Consider the following 13,641-nt stretch of genomic DNA (forward strand, 5'->3'; position numbering starts at 1 on the left):
CCGCTCGGCCCCCGCCCTCCCGGGCGCACGGCGGTCGGAGCAGAGGCAGTTGGCGCGGGCCGCAGGCGAGGCGGGGTGGCGCACGGATCCTCTCCTCCTCCGGGTCAGGTCTCCTCTCGAGCGCTGGGCGCAGCCTGCGCCGCCTGCTCCTAGCCACTGGCCGGGCCCAAGGTGCCGCGGCTGTGGGGGTCGGCCCGCTAAGGACAAGGTCAGGAGACTGGGCGGCGATGCCGGAGTGCGACTGGAGGCAGCCGAGCGGAGGCGACAGAGGTTGGGATTTGTCCCTCCTGACCCGGGAGCCGGACTGGGACAGGCGTCGGTGAGGAGGAGAAGAAGCGGCGGCGGCGAGGTTTTCTCCGGCCAGCATTCCTCCCGGGAGCATCCCTGTCGGCGCCTGCGAGCGCAGCCCCGCAGGGCAGGGGCGCTGGGGAAGATGGAGCCGGGGGGCCGGGCCCGCACCGGTCCCCCGCAGCCGGCGGCCGGGGGGCTGTGGAGGGCTCGGCTGGCGGGCGGCGGCGGCGCCTCCTCCTGGCTGCTGGATGGGAACAGCTGGCTGCTGTGCTATGGCTTCCTCTACCTGGCGCTCTACGCGCAGGTGTCCCAGTCCAAACCGTGCGAGAGGACGGGCTCCTGCTTCTCGGGCCGCTGTGTCAACTCCACCTGCCTCTGCGACCCGGGCTGGGTGGGGGACCAATGCCAGCACTGCCAGGGCAGGTTCAAGTAAGTGCCTTCTCCGGACCCCGAACGTCAGCCCTGTCCCGTTCCGGTCGCGGCCTCAGCGCCGCGGCCGGCCTCGGATCCCCTGTCCCGGAGCGGAGCCACGCTGCGCCCCTCCAGCCCCGGGCGCCCCGAGGCACTCGGGCCCGCTCGGAGCATGGACAGACGTGGAACGAAGTCTTTCCCGAGCATCCAGGTGTCCGCAGCGACTTCCGATCCCGTGCCGAGCACGAACATTTTCACTCGCAGTTACGGTGACAAACACCATTTTATTAGGACAGTGTTTTTTTAATCAGAAATTATGCAAGAAACTCATGAAACACATGCGCATTGTGAAAAATTCAAATACAGAAGAGTAAAGGTTCAAAGTTACAGTATGCCGGTACCTCTCTCTTCCCCCATCATATTCTTACCTGTAGAGGTGACCCCTACCAACATTTTTTAAATTTAATAATCATAGTGAACATAATAAGAGTTTATGGTGGGTTTGCCTGTGCTCAACACTGTTCTAAGAGCTTTATGTCTATTATCTCATTTGTTCCTCACAATGACTCTGAGTAACTAGAATTATTATATTGGATTTACAGAGAGAAATCGAGACACTACCTTTAAGTAACTTGCCCAAGATTACACTTGGAAAGGGCCAAGTTGTGATTCTCTATTAGCCAGCTTTACTCTAGAAAATGTACTTTCAGCGAATGTGCTGTGTTGAATTTGCTAGGACAGGACTTGAGGAATACAAAGGTGACTTTAGGTTGGATGAAAGAATGAAATACCCGAATGTTTAATGTGGTGGAGAGAATGGATTTTTCTAACTGGTTAATTCACAATTAGCTATTATGTAGGGATATCTATCACTTTGGCTTTTCTGAAGCACAGGGCTCCTAAGGAATTTGCTTTGCTAGTGTAGAGACACTTTCCCCCTATTGGTTGATGTTTATTACATTTCTGCCTGATACAAAGAAGAAATGGGTGGATGGGGGGAAAGTAAGCAAATAAGTTACTTAAAACCATTAGGGTAGTCTTCTGATAACTTGCAGATAAAGTCATTAAGAAAGTCATCTTAATTTTCTGGATATTTAATTTGAAGTTTGCTGGCTGGTTTGTGGCTGTGAAATTACACATTGTAGATTACTAATATTGTCAGGATAATAGCAAAATTTAGGTTAAATGTCTCATGGGCTCTAAAGCAAAGCTAAGAATGTGGCTCATCTTATCAATGTATTGTAGGACAGTTTCCTGGAGTTTTTTTTTTTTTTTTTTTTTTTTTTTTGCAGTTTTTGGCCCGGGCTGGGTTTGAACCTTCAGCCATCTCCAGCATATGGGGCGGGCGCTCTAACCCCTTTGAGCCACAGGTGCTGCCCAGTTTCCTGGAGTTTTATACACAGCATGTTTTCCTTTTTTTTTTTTTTCCTTTTTTCCTTTTGCTATGAAGTGGTTAAAATAACACCCTTTAAAATTCAATATAAAAACGCATACTTTAATAATGGCACTTAAGAATTTTAAGTAAATCTACTATTTAAATAAATTTGTTGCTAGCTTTTGTGAAATCTCAAAATGAAGTTTTATGAAATTTGTAGTGATAGGTTGAAATGTTTTCAGGGTTCATGCTTTTACAGTTAGCTCAGTACTGTAGTTTTTTAAATACTTTTTTTTTTAATTTGAGAGAGGTGATAAATAAAAGTTTTAAAAATGTTTCAAGAGGAGGAAAGAGATCTTACTGAATTATGCTTGTTAGTAGCTGTTTTTGTTCAAGTGTTCTTAAACCTTTTGCTATGACAATAGCAGCCAGTCTCTTTACCTAGCAAGAAAATTTTGAATGTGTAAACTGGCAGCCAGCAGTGAAAAGAGCTACATCCATATTTTTTACATCTTTTTATACACAAATAGGGAGATTGCTTGATTTATATGTAACTTAGGGATTTGGGCTTTGTGTAGGTGGATTTACTCCATTTGTCTAAAAAGGACAACAATTGCTGCAGTCTTGAGAAATTCAATTTTAAAGTAGTGGAACTTGTTAATCAGTTGGATGAGCAGCCTGTGACCTCACTAGCAGATGTCCCACTTAGTAAGAAAGATCACAGATCAAGTTAAAACTAGAGGAAGTAACATTGAGAGATGGTGTTCATAAACAAAATACATTACTGAGCAAAAGAAGAGTACATATTTAATGTTCATACAGTCAAATAACAATGAATCCTGAACCAGTTATTGAATATTCATAATTTCCTAGGAAGCTAGATTCATTGTGCTCTTTTGGTAAATGCTTTTGCATTTCTCTGTGGACTACAAGCTACTAATTAGAGTAAATATACACGTAAAACACAGATACAACTATCTGTTTTATTATGTGTACTTTTAGGGATAAAGAAAGTATTGGTATTTCATGTTAAAGAGAAGAATAGTATTTAGAAGACAAGAATTCTCTTCGTCAAGTATATGCTAAGCTATGAAAGGTTTATTTGAAGATAGCTTGTTCTAGTGGCATTTGAAGTAATAACACAGTGGGAAAGACTTTAGAAATTTTCACTTCACTAATTATCTTGAAAATCTTTTACTAAACTGGAGGATAGCAGCCTTACAAACAGACATCAAAAATGATTGATTGGGCGGCGCCTGTGGCTCAGTTGGTGGGGCGCCGGCCCCATATACCGAGGGTGACGGGTTCAAACCCCGCCCCGGCTGAATTGCAACCAAAAAAATAGCTGGGCGTTGTGGCGGGCACCTGTAGTCCCAGCTATTCGGGAGACTGAGGCAAGAGAATCACTTAAGCCCAGGAGTTGGAGGTTGCTGTGAGCTGTGTGATGCCATGGCACTCTACCGAGGGCCATAAAGTGAGACTCTGTCTCTACAGAAAAAAAAAAAAAAAAAAAAATGATTGATCAATCTTAGTAAGCAGGTGTCAAAATTAATTGGTTAGTTCCATGGTAACTTAACTTTTTTTCTGCTGTAGGGGTTTCACTGGGGAATAAAAGTATTCTTCAAATGCTTCTTTAGGATGAAAGATTGATGGTTGAGGGAAGCAATGCAGAAGCAAATATAGTATCAAAAATGGTACTTAAGTTCTCTTAGCATTGAATCCAGTCTTCTGTTTCCATTTGAGAAGAATAAAACACTTAGAATTAAACCATTTCTCACACAGGTAAAACAAAAGGATCATTAACTTTTCTCTAAAGTTAAACTAGGGATTTAGGACTGAGAATAAAAAAATACATGTGAGATATAAAATTAAGGGTCTGATAGACTCTAATTTGAATTATATTTATTTGAGTAGATTAGTGTCATATCAGGCTAGAAAACATTCTGTTATAATTTATTTGCATGAATGACGTTCTCTTTTAGAAGCCCGTTCTTTAGAATTATTTTTGCGGAGTAGTTGAGATTTGTATTCACATAGCTTTATATTTTGTGTTCAGACTTGTACATTTTCTTGCTAATGTGACTTTGGAACCTATGACTTTTAATTTCTCTTAGGTAAAAAAAAAATAACTTAAATCAATGCTCTATATATCACTACGTTGTGAGTTATTTGTAAATGTAAATTTATTATTATAAACATAGTTACTGAATATTTTCCTATAATCATCTATTAAATCTTATTCAATGTATATAGATACTTTTTTAACTCCTTAGGTTAGTTAAACTTGAATACTGAAGTTTACACGTTTATCATGAAAGTTTGCTATTTGTAGGAACAGCAAAATGAAGATATGTCAGGGACTAGGTTGTTTATAAACAAGAAGGGGCAGGATTAAATGTTTAAACATTTTCCCTAAGCTAGTATTAAAAAATATATGGACATATAAAAACAAATATATTTGGAATTCTTTTTATTAATTGTAGGAAAACTATCAGTAGCTATAATGTTCCCAGGCCCCAAGTCTTCATTTCGAAGTAAGATCATTAATATACAGGATAATTTACATATTAAAGATTCTTTTTATATTTTAAAAATATATTGTGTTAATATAAATTAATAAATATTGATTTGAATAACGTGAGTGTTTCTGAGATCCTAATTTGATAAAGTAAGTTACTCATAGTATGGTTTTCAAGAACTCCTGTCTGCATGATTTGGCTGCCTTAGCATATTAGACTCACCTCTCTTCTCTTCTGTGCTAACTTGTCTTTTAAAGTTCCTTGAAAGTGTCACATTCCTTTTGGCTTCATTGCATTTCACACACACTGTTACTTCTCTGAAGTCTCTTTCCTGTCTGGTCTTTGCTGGGATAATTGCTGATTATCCTTCTAATCTTAACTTAATGCTTCTTTCTATAGGAGGCTTTTATGACTCCTTAGACTAGGTTACAACTTATTATATACTACTCCTATAGCACTGTTTTTCCTTCTTAGTACTTTCAAAATGAAGTATTTAGTTACAATTGTAATAATTATTTTTTCTTTAAATTATTTTTAAGAGCTTTACTGATATATAATTGATATAAAATAAATAGTACAATGTTTAATTTGGTAAGTTTTACCATATATATTTACCTTTGAAACTATCATCACAATCAACATCATAAAAATATCAATTACACTCAAAAAGTTTCCATGTGGCCCTTTGAAGTCTCCATCTCTTCCTTGTTGCCTCTCTCTGTTCTAGGGCAGTTACTGATCTGCTGATCTGCTTTCTTTTATTATAGATTTGTTAGTATTTTCTGGCATTTTTATGTAAACCCAAACATAACACACAAACAGACAGAGGGTGGCCATAAAGTTCGTCTGCAATTTAAAATAGTGTGCAATTTAAAATTGCACACAAACTTTATGGCTACCCAGTATATATATGCTTTTTTTTTTCCACATAGCTTATTTTGAGATTCATTAATGGTATACTAGTAGTTTATTTTTATAGCTGAATAGTATTCCTGTGTATGGATACACAGTATTATATTTATCCTTTCACTTGCTGATGGACATTTGGATTGTTTCCAATTTGGGGTTATTCCTTATAAAGCTGCTATGAATCATGTAGAAGGCTTTGGACTCAGGCTTTCATTTCTCTTGACAATACCTCAGATGAATGGCTAGATGTATGGTAGATATGTATTTAACTTTGTAAGAAACTGACAAATTGTTTTTTGTAGTAGTTGTATCATTTATGTTTTCAGCAGCAAAGAATGAATGTTCTGCTTAACTCACATCTTCACCAATACTTGGTATGGGTAGTCTTGTTTTTTTCTTGATTTTAAAAAATTTATATTTTCCCTGCTGGTTTGAATTCTTTGTAGATTCTGGATAATAGTCTTTCATTGGATATGCATAGTTGTGAATATTTTCTCCCATTCTATAAGTTGTTTATTTATTTACTCTGTTGATTATTTCCCTTGCTGTGCAGAAATTTTTAAATTTAATTAAATTCCATTTATTTTTATTATTGCTATACTTGCCTTTGGTCTTAGTTATAAATTCTTTGCCTAGGCCAATGTCTAGATGAGTTTTTCCTACTTTTTCTCCTTAAAATTTGTGTGGTTTCAGGTCTTATATTTGAGTCTTTAATCCAGCTTTAGTTAATTTTTGCATATGGCACAAGATAGGGATCTAGTCATTTTTCTGCACATTGCTATCCAGTTTTCCCAGTGCCATTTATTAAAAAGGGCATCCTTTTCCCAGTGTATATTTTTATCTACTTTGTAGAATAATTTGAAGTCAGGTAATATTATACCTTCAGATTTGTTCTCTTTGGTTAAGATTGCTTTAGGCTATTTGGGTTCTTTTGGGTCCATACAAATTTTAGGATTAATTCTAGATCTGTGAAAAATGACATTGGTATTATGATGGCAATTGGATCGAATCTGTAAATCACTTTGGGCTATGTGAACACTTTAATAATGTTGATTCTTCCAGGCCTGAGCATGTAATGTTTTCTCATTTGTGTCTAGGATTTCTTTCATCAGTGTTTTGCAGGTGTTGTAGAGATATTTCACCTCCCTGGTTAAGTATATCCCTAGATATTTTAAATTCTTTGGAGTTACTATATATGAGTTATTGATTTGACTCTCAGCCTGTTTCCCAATTTGGATGCCCCTTATTTCTTTCTCAAGCCTGATTACTCTTGCTAGGATTTCTGGGACCATGTTGAATTAAAGTGGTGACAGTGGACACCCTTGTCTTGTTCCAACTCTTAGTGTGAATGCTTTCAGTTTTTCCCCATTCAAAATGATGTTGGTTGTGAATTTCTCATATATGGTTTTTATTATTTTGAAGTATGTTCTTTCTGTGCCTTGTTTGTTGAGGGTTTTTATGATTGAAGGTGGTGGATTTTATCTTATGCTTTTTCTGCATCTATTGAGATGATTATATGTTCTATTGATGTGTATATATTGAACTAACCTTGTATCTTGGGATGTAACTTACTTGATCATGGTGAATTATCTTTTTGATGTGCTGTTGAATTCAGTTTGTTTGTATTTTGTTGAGGATTTTTGCATCTAAGTTCATAATGGATATTGGTTTGTAGTTTTCTTTTTTTGTTGTATGCTTTCTTGGTACCACTGTGGTACTGGTTTTATAGAATGAGTTGGGGAGGGTTCCCTTCTTGATGTTACGGAACAGCTTTGGTAGAATAAATGTCAGTTCTTCTTTGTAGGTCTGGTAGATTAGGTTGTGAATCTGCTGGGTCTGGGGCTTTTTTGGTTGGGAAATTTTTTATTACTGTTTCAGGCTTGCTACTCACTATTGGCATGTTCAGGATTTCTTTTTCTTCCTGATTCAGGATTAGAAGGTTATGTGTTTCCAAAAATTTATCTATTTCCTCTAGGTTTTCTAGTTTTTGTGTACAGAGGTTTTCATAGTAGTCATAGATGATATTTTGTATTCCTTTAGTATCAGTTGTCATGTTTTCATTTTCATTTCTTTTTCTGAGACAGAGTCTCAAGCTGTTGCCCTGGTTAGAATGCCATGGTGTCATAGCTCACACCAACCTCAAACTCTTGGGCTTAAGTGATTCTCTTGCTTCAGCCTCCCAAGTAGCTGTGACTACAGGCGCCTGCCCCAATGCCTAGCTAGTTTTTGGTTGTAGGTGTCATTGTTGTTTGGCAGATACGGGCTAGATTTGGACCCGCGAACTCTGGTGTATGTGGCTAGTGCCCTAGCCCCTGAGCTACAGGCACCAAGCCTTCATTTTCATTTCTGATTGGGTTTATTTGAGTTCTTTCTTTTCCTTTTTTGGTTACTGTATTTTTTGACGTATAGTGCATACTTTTTTGCCCACATTTTTGAGGGAAAAATAAGGATGTGCATTATATAGAGATAGCATAGCTTGGGATTGGGGGAGTCCAGTGGACCTCCTGGGGCCACCCCACCCTCTCTCTGGCACCTGACAGGTGCACAGGGTTTCAGTCTAGACTCTAGGAGGTTCTGTGATCTGGTGGGAGTGGGTGGGAGAGGCCAAGCACTGCAGGGGAGGCAGTGGAGGTGGGGCTTGTGAGGCCAGCTGCAGCTGTACAGGACAAAGGCTGAGGCCTGGCTGCATGGAGGGGACTGGATGCCCCACACAGGCCACAGGGACCTGCGTTCTGAGGCTCCCACCCCACGGGCCACAAGTATGGCATTTTGGCTGTGGTCTCTGATGTGGTAGGAAGGGAGAAGGCGGAAGGGCTCCTGGGAGAGAGGGAAGGGACAACCTTTACAGAATGGGCAGCTGCAGGAAGGTGGTGTGATCTATATGTTTGTTTACTCAGGGGAGCATTCGCCCCCCAAGATGTGTCTCTCTTGGTCAAAAGCGGGGCACTTCCTCAAGGAGTGTTTTCCTGAAAGTTGTCCACTATACACAGGAGCACACATTACATAGCAAAATATGGTAATCTAGTTAGTGGTTTAAACTTTTTGTTTCATTGATCCTTTTTTTTGTTTGTTTGTTTCCATTTCATTTAGTTCTGCTCTGAGCTTTGTTATTTCTTTTCTTCTGGTAGCTTTGGGTTTGTTTTGGTTTGTTCTTTTTCTAGTTCCTTGTGGTACAATATGACCTTGTAAGTTTGTGATCTGTCTTTTGACATAAGCATTTAAAGTTATGAACTTCCCCCTCAGCAGATTTTTGGAAGCTGTGTCCTCTTTGTCATTCAGTTCAATAAATCGTTTGATTTCCATCTTAATTTCATTATTAACCCATGCATCATTGAGCATCAGGTTTTTTAATTTCCATGACTTTTGTGTAGATTTGAGAGTTCGTCTTGCATTTGATTTCTAGATTTATTCCACTGTTGTCTAAGAAGATACGTGGTATGATTTCTTTTTTCTGAAGTTGTTGACACTTATATGGCCCTGACATATCCTGTCTTAGAAGATGTTTCTATGCTGATGAGAAGAATGCATATTCTATAGTTTTGGGGTAGAATGTTCTGTAGATATCTGCTCATTACATTTGTTCTAGAGTTCTATTTACATCCAGTGTTTCTTTGTTGATTTTCTGCCTTTATGATCTATCTCATATTATTAGTGGAGTGTTGAAGTCTCTGGCTGTTATGATGCTGTTGTTTATTTCTTTGCTTAGATCTAGTAGAATTTGTATTCTGAATCTGGGAACTCCTGTGTACACATACACATTTTTTAGGACTGTTACATCTTCTTGCTAAATTGCTTCCTTTACCATTGTATAATGACCATTTTTGTCTTTTTTTTTTTGTAGAGACAGAGTCTCACCTAATTGCCCTTCGTAGAGTGCCGTGGCATCACACAGCTCACAGCAACCTCCAAATCCTTGGGCTTAGGCGATTCTCTTGACTCAGCCTCCCAAGTAGCTGGGACTACAGGCGCCTGCTACAACGCCCGGCTATTTTTTTGTTGCAGTTTGGCCGGGGCTGGGCTTGCACCCGCCACCCTCGGCATATGGGGCCGGCGCCCTACCCGCTGAGCCACGGTTGATACATAGCATATTTTATCTGGCATGGCCACTTCTGCTCGCTTTTGGTTTCCATTTGTGTGGATTACCTTTTTCTATCCCTTTACCTAGAGTCTAAAAGTCCTTGTGAGTTAGTTGGGTTTCTTGGAGATTGTGTGTCCTGGAGTTGTGTTTTTCTATCCATTCAGCCAATCTGTATCTTTTAAGTGTAAGATTAAGACTGTTTACATTCAGTGTTAGAATTGATGTGTGAGATACATACTGTTCTTTCTGTTCATATTGAATGACACTTCTTTTGCTTTCTCTTTTCTGCTACTATTTTATAAGAGCTCTTAGCTTTAACTTTGTTTTTCTTTTTTTTTTTGTCTTTTATACTTGTGGGGTATTAATCGGTGGTGACAAATTCCCTTGGTATCTGCTTGTCTAGGAAAGACTTTATTTCTCCTTCACTTATAAAACTTAGTTTTGCAGGATACAAAATTCTTGGCTGGTAGTTACTCTTTTTAGGAAGACTACAAATAAAACCCCAATCTCTTCTGCTTGTAAGTTCTGTGCTGAGAAGTCTGTTGTTAATCTGATGGTTTTTTTTTTTCACAAGTTAGTTGCTGCTTTTATCTTGCAGCTTGTAGGTTTTTCTTCTTCTTTTTGACTATGGCCATATTGATAACCGTGTGTCTTGGGGATGTCCTATTTGTTGTGAATCTCCCAGAGTGCTCACTGACCCTCTTGAATATGGATTTTTAAATCTCTGGTCATAATGGGGAAGTTTCCTTAATTAGCCTCTCAAATACATTTTCCATCCTTTTTGATTTTGTTTTTTTACTGCCTTAGGGATATGTACAATTCTTACTTTAGCTTCTTTTACATAGTCCTGAATTTTTCTGAGTGATTGTTATTCTTTATTCTTTTTTTTCTGCATTTTTGACTGGGTTAATTTGAAATCCTTGTCTTCATGCTCTGAAATTTTTTCTTCCACTTGGTATAGTCTGTTGAAGTTTTTGGCTGTATTTTGTAATTCCCTACCTGACTCTTCCATATTCCTACCCTGTTTCCCCCAAAATAAGACAGTGTCTTATTTTAAGGTGTGCTCCCAAAGATGCGCTAGGTCTTATTTTCAGGGGACGTCTTATCTTTCCTGTAAGTAGGTCGTATTTTCGGAGGATGTCTTATTTTCGGGGAAACAGGGTAGGTATTGTTATATCCTTTCTTATGTTGTCTATCTCTTTAGTGAGATTTTCATATTTTTCATTCATGTCCTGAATTCTTTTTTGGGGGGGGGTTCTTTGTGTTAGTTTTCAACTTTTTCATCTATCTTGTTCATCTTATTTGCTATTCATATTCTGAATTCTATATCTGACATTTTGGCAATTTCCTTTAGATGGAGTACATTGCTGGAAACCTATTATGATTCTTTGGAGTATCTTTCAGTACTTCTTTGGAGTATTGAAACAGCTTGTTTTTTCATGTTGGCAGAGTTCTTATGCTGGTACCTTCTCGTGTGAAACCTCTTTTCTCAGCTCAAGACAGTTAAATTTGCTGTGTACCTGTTCTCTGCTGGGAATTCCTACTTAGTGAATACAAGGAGAGTTGCCCATATGGCACATTGTGTCCTATTTGGGAGGACTGACCTGCAGGACCCATTGTGAGCCTATATGTAACACAGCTGTTCTTCTGTGTTGTCACATTCCCCTGTGGTTTTTGCAACCTAAGCCAGTGTTGTGAGACATTAGTGCAGAGTGGTAGGTTGTCCCCAGGCCACTTTTGGAAGCTCTGGCAGGGGGTTGGTGAGTTCCTCTGCATGGAGGTGGATAGTCTGGGAATTTGCTGTGCTTGGTCTCCCTGGGGCAGTGCCAGTGGCTCCTTCAGGAGACTATTTAGACAGTGGCCACAGGTATTAGGGCTGCAGTGGGGGGAGGCTGGCAACAAGCAGGTCTGTGGTGATATGGGGCAGGCAGTGACATGGTGGCTGGATGGCATGTGGTATAGGAAGGGCTTTCTGAGGCACTTAGACTGTGGCCTGGTGGGGTATGGGGCTGTGGTGTCCAGTAGCTTGCAGCCATTGAGCTTATGGAGTTGTGTGGTGTGCTGTGAGCAAGTCTCTGTCAGGTCTGGCTGTGGTAGCTGCTATGGTGCTACTCAGGTGATGGCAGTGGTGGTATCTATGGCAGCAGATACTGGGGGTCATGGGCCCTTCTGCTCATATCCCTTTGTGGTGGAAGACATATGGCACCTAATCATGCTGTGTGTGTTTACCTACCCTCCTTGTTTCCTCTCTGGCCTGAACAGGCAACAGGGAGGTGGGTACAGTGGAGCCAATCCTTGTATAGACCAGTCCCTGTGGGACTGAGAGCTCAGAATGGTGTCAGTTGCAGCTACTCCAGATTGGAACCCAGAGGGTCCCCGATGTATCTGTTCTCTGGAGCAGTGCTGCTGCACATTCTTCAAGCAGCTCCCTGTTAAGGTCAGAGGCCTGCCTTGGTTGGGGAGCCCCCTCACAGATCAGGTTGCAGCGTCTGTGAGGGGAATGTGAAGCCCTGGGTTCTCTCCTCTGACGTTTCCTCATGTGTAGGTGCTTTCCCCAGGTCACTTAGGATCTTGTTGAGGCAGATCACCCTGCCTCCTTCTTATTCACTTTGGTTTATCTCCAGTGGCTTCTCTAGTTCTCCATCTAGGAAACTCTTGATTCACAATACTGTCCCTAAGATGGTCCATCCATAGGTGAAACATATACTGGGAACTTTCGATTATCTACTTGAGAGTGGCCATCTGTCTGCCATCTTGGTTCTTCTCTGTTTTTAAATTTTATTTAATTTGTATTTTTCTAATAAATAATGATGTTGAGAATCTTCTCCTGTGCTTACTGTGCACGTTAATTTTTTTCTTATTGTAGATTTTTGCGAGTTCTTTACATTTTCTAAATACTACAAAAGTTTACAAAATATTTACAAAATATTCTCTGTGTTGGCTACCTCTTTAGAAAATTTTATAATAAACATTTTTTTAAATAAAAATACATTTAGTTGCAATTTTCCATTTTCCCTATGTATGGCAATCTTTGGAAGGCCCTGTAGTTTCACATGAGGTATATTATTTGCAGTTATTTTTACCAGGTTGGAGCTCTGAGGCTTATCTTTTCATTCTCTTGATGGTATTTTTCAAAGAGCAGAAGTTTTAAATGTGATGAATAAAAGTTATTTACTTTTATGGATTGTGCCCCCATTGTGGTGGTTGTAGCTAAGAAACTTGCCTAAAGCAAGTTGACAAAAATTTTTTTCAGTTTTTTTCCCTAAAATTCCCAAAATTTTTCCCAAAATTTTTTAGATTTTGTAATTTTAGAGTTTATATTTAGATTTATGATCTGTTTTGAATTAATTTCTATGTATGGTGAGAGGTATGGGTATAAATTCATTTTTCTTTTGCATTAGCACCATTTGTTGAAAAGGATACTCTGCTAAAGTGGCTTTGGATCTTTGTTGAAGCCAGTTGTTTATATATTGTGACCCTATTTTTTTGATCTCTTAGTCTATTTATATGACAATAAAATAATGTCTTGATTGTGGCAGCTTTATTAAGGCTTACAATTCAGAGAGTGTAAGTCCTTCAGTTTCATTCTATTTCAGTTGTTTTGGCTACTCTTTGTATTTCTGTATAAATTTTAGAATAAACTTGTCAATTTCTATAGAAAGCTTACTGTGGTTTTGTTTGAGATTGTGTTGATTCTATAAATCAATCTTGGGGATTATTAATGTGAAGCTTCCTGATATGGGCCTCCTCCATTTATTTAGTTCTTTAATCTGTCAGTAACGTTTTTTGGTTTTCAGAGGACAGATCATGTATCTTTTTTGTTGGATTTTCCCCTAAGCATTTAATAATTTTGATGCTCTTATAAGTGATTTTTTTTTTGTTTTAATTTCTGGTTGTTTGTTGCTATCATATAGAAATATAAATAATTTTGGTGTATTTACCTTGTACTCTGCAGACTTGCTAAACCCATTTATTAGTTTGATACATTTTTGCATGTTCCTTATTATTTTCTTTTTTTTTTTTGTAGAGACAGAGTCTCACATACCATCCTCAGGTAG

General features: G+C 39.2%; 1 protein-coding gene across 3 annotated transcripts in view; it reads left to right on the plus strand.

Annotated features, from left to right (window-relative positions):
* Positions 1-313: 313 nt before the first annotated feature.
* Positions 314-13,641, plus strand: part of ATRNL1 (attractin like 1) — a 723,386-nt gene continuing 710,058 nt past the window's right edge. For 2 of the 3 annotated variants that reach the window (XM_053583939.1, XM_053583938.1), the window contains exon 1: positions 314-720. In XM_053583939.1, the coding sequence (XP_053439914.1) occupies positions 434-720 (287 nt within the window). In that variant the 5' untranslated portion in view covers positions 314-433. The remainder of the gene's footprint in view (positions 721-13,641) is intronic. The other variant, XM_053583937.1, reaches the window with a different exon arrangement.

This window comes from Nycticebus coucang, chromosome 3 (assembly GCF_027406575.1).
Source record: "Nycticebus coucang isolate mNycCou1 chromosome 3, mNycCou1.pri, whole genome shotgun sequence".
Lineage (NCBI taxonomy): Eukaryota > Metazoa > Chordata > Mammalia > Primates > Lorisidae > Nycticebus > Nycticebus coucang.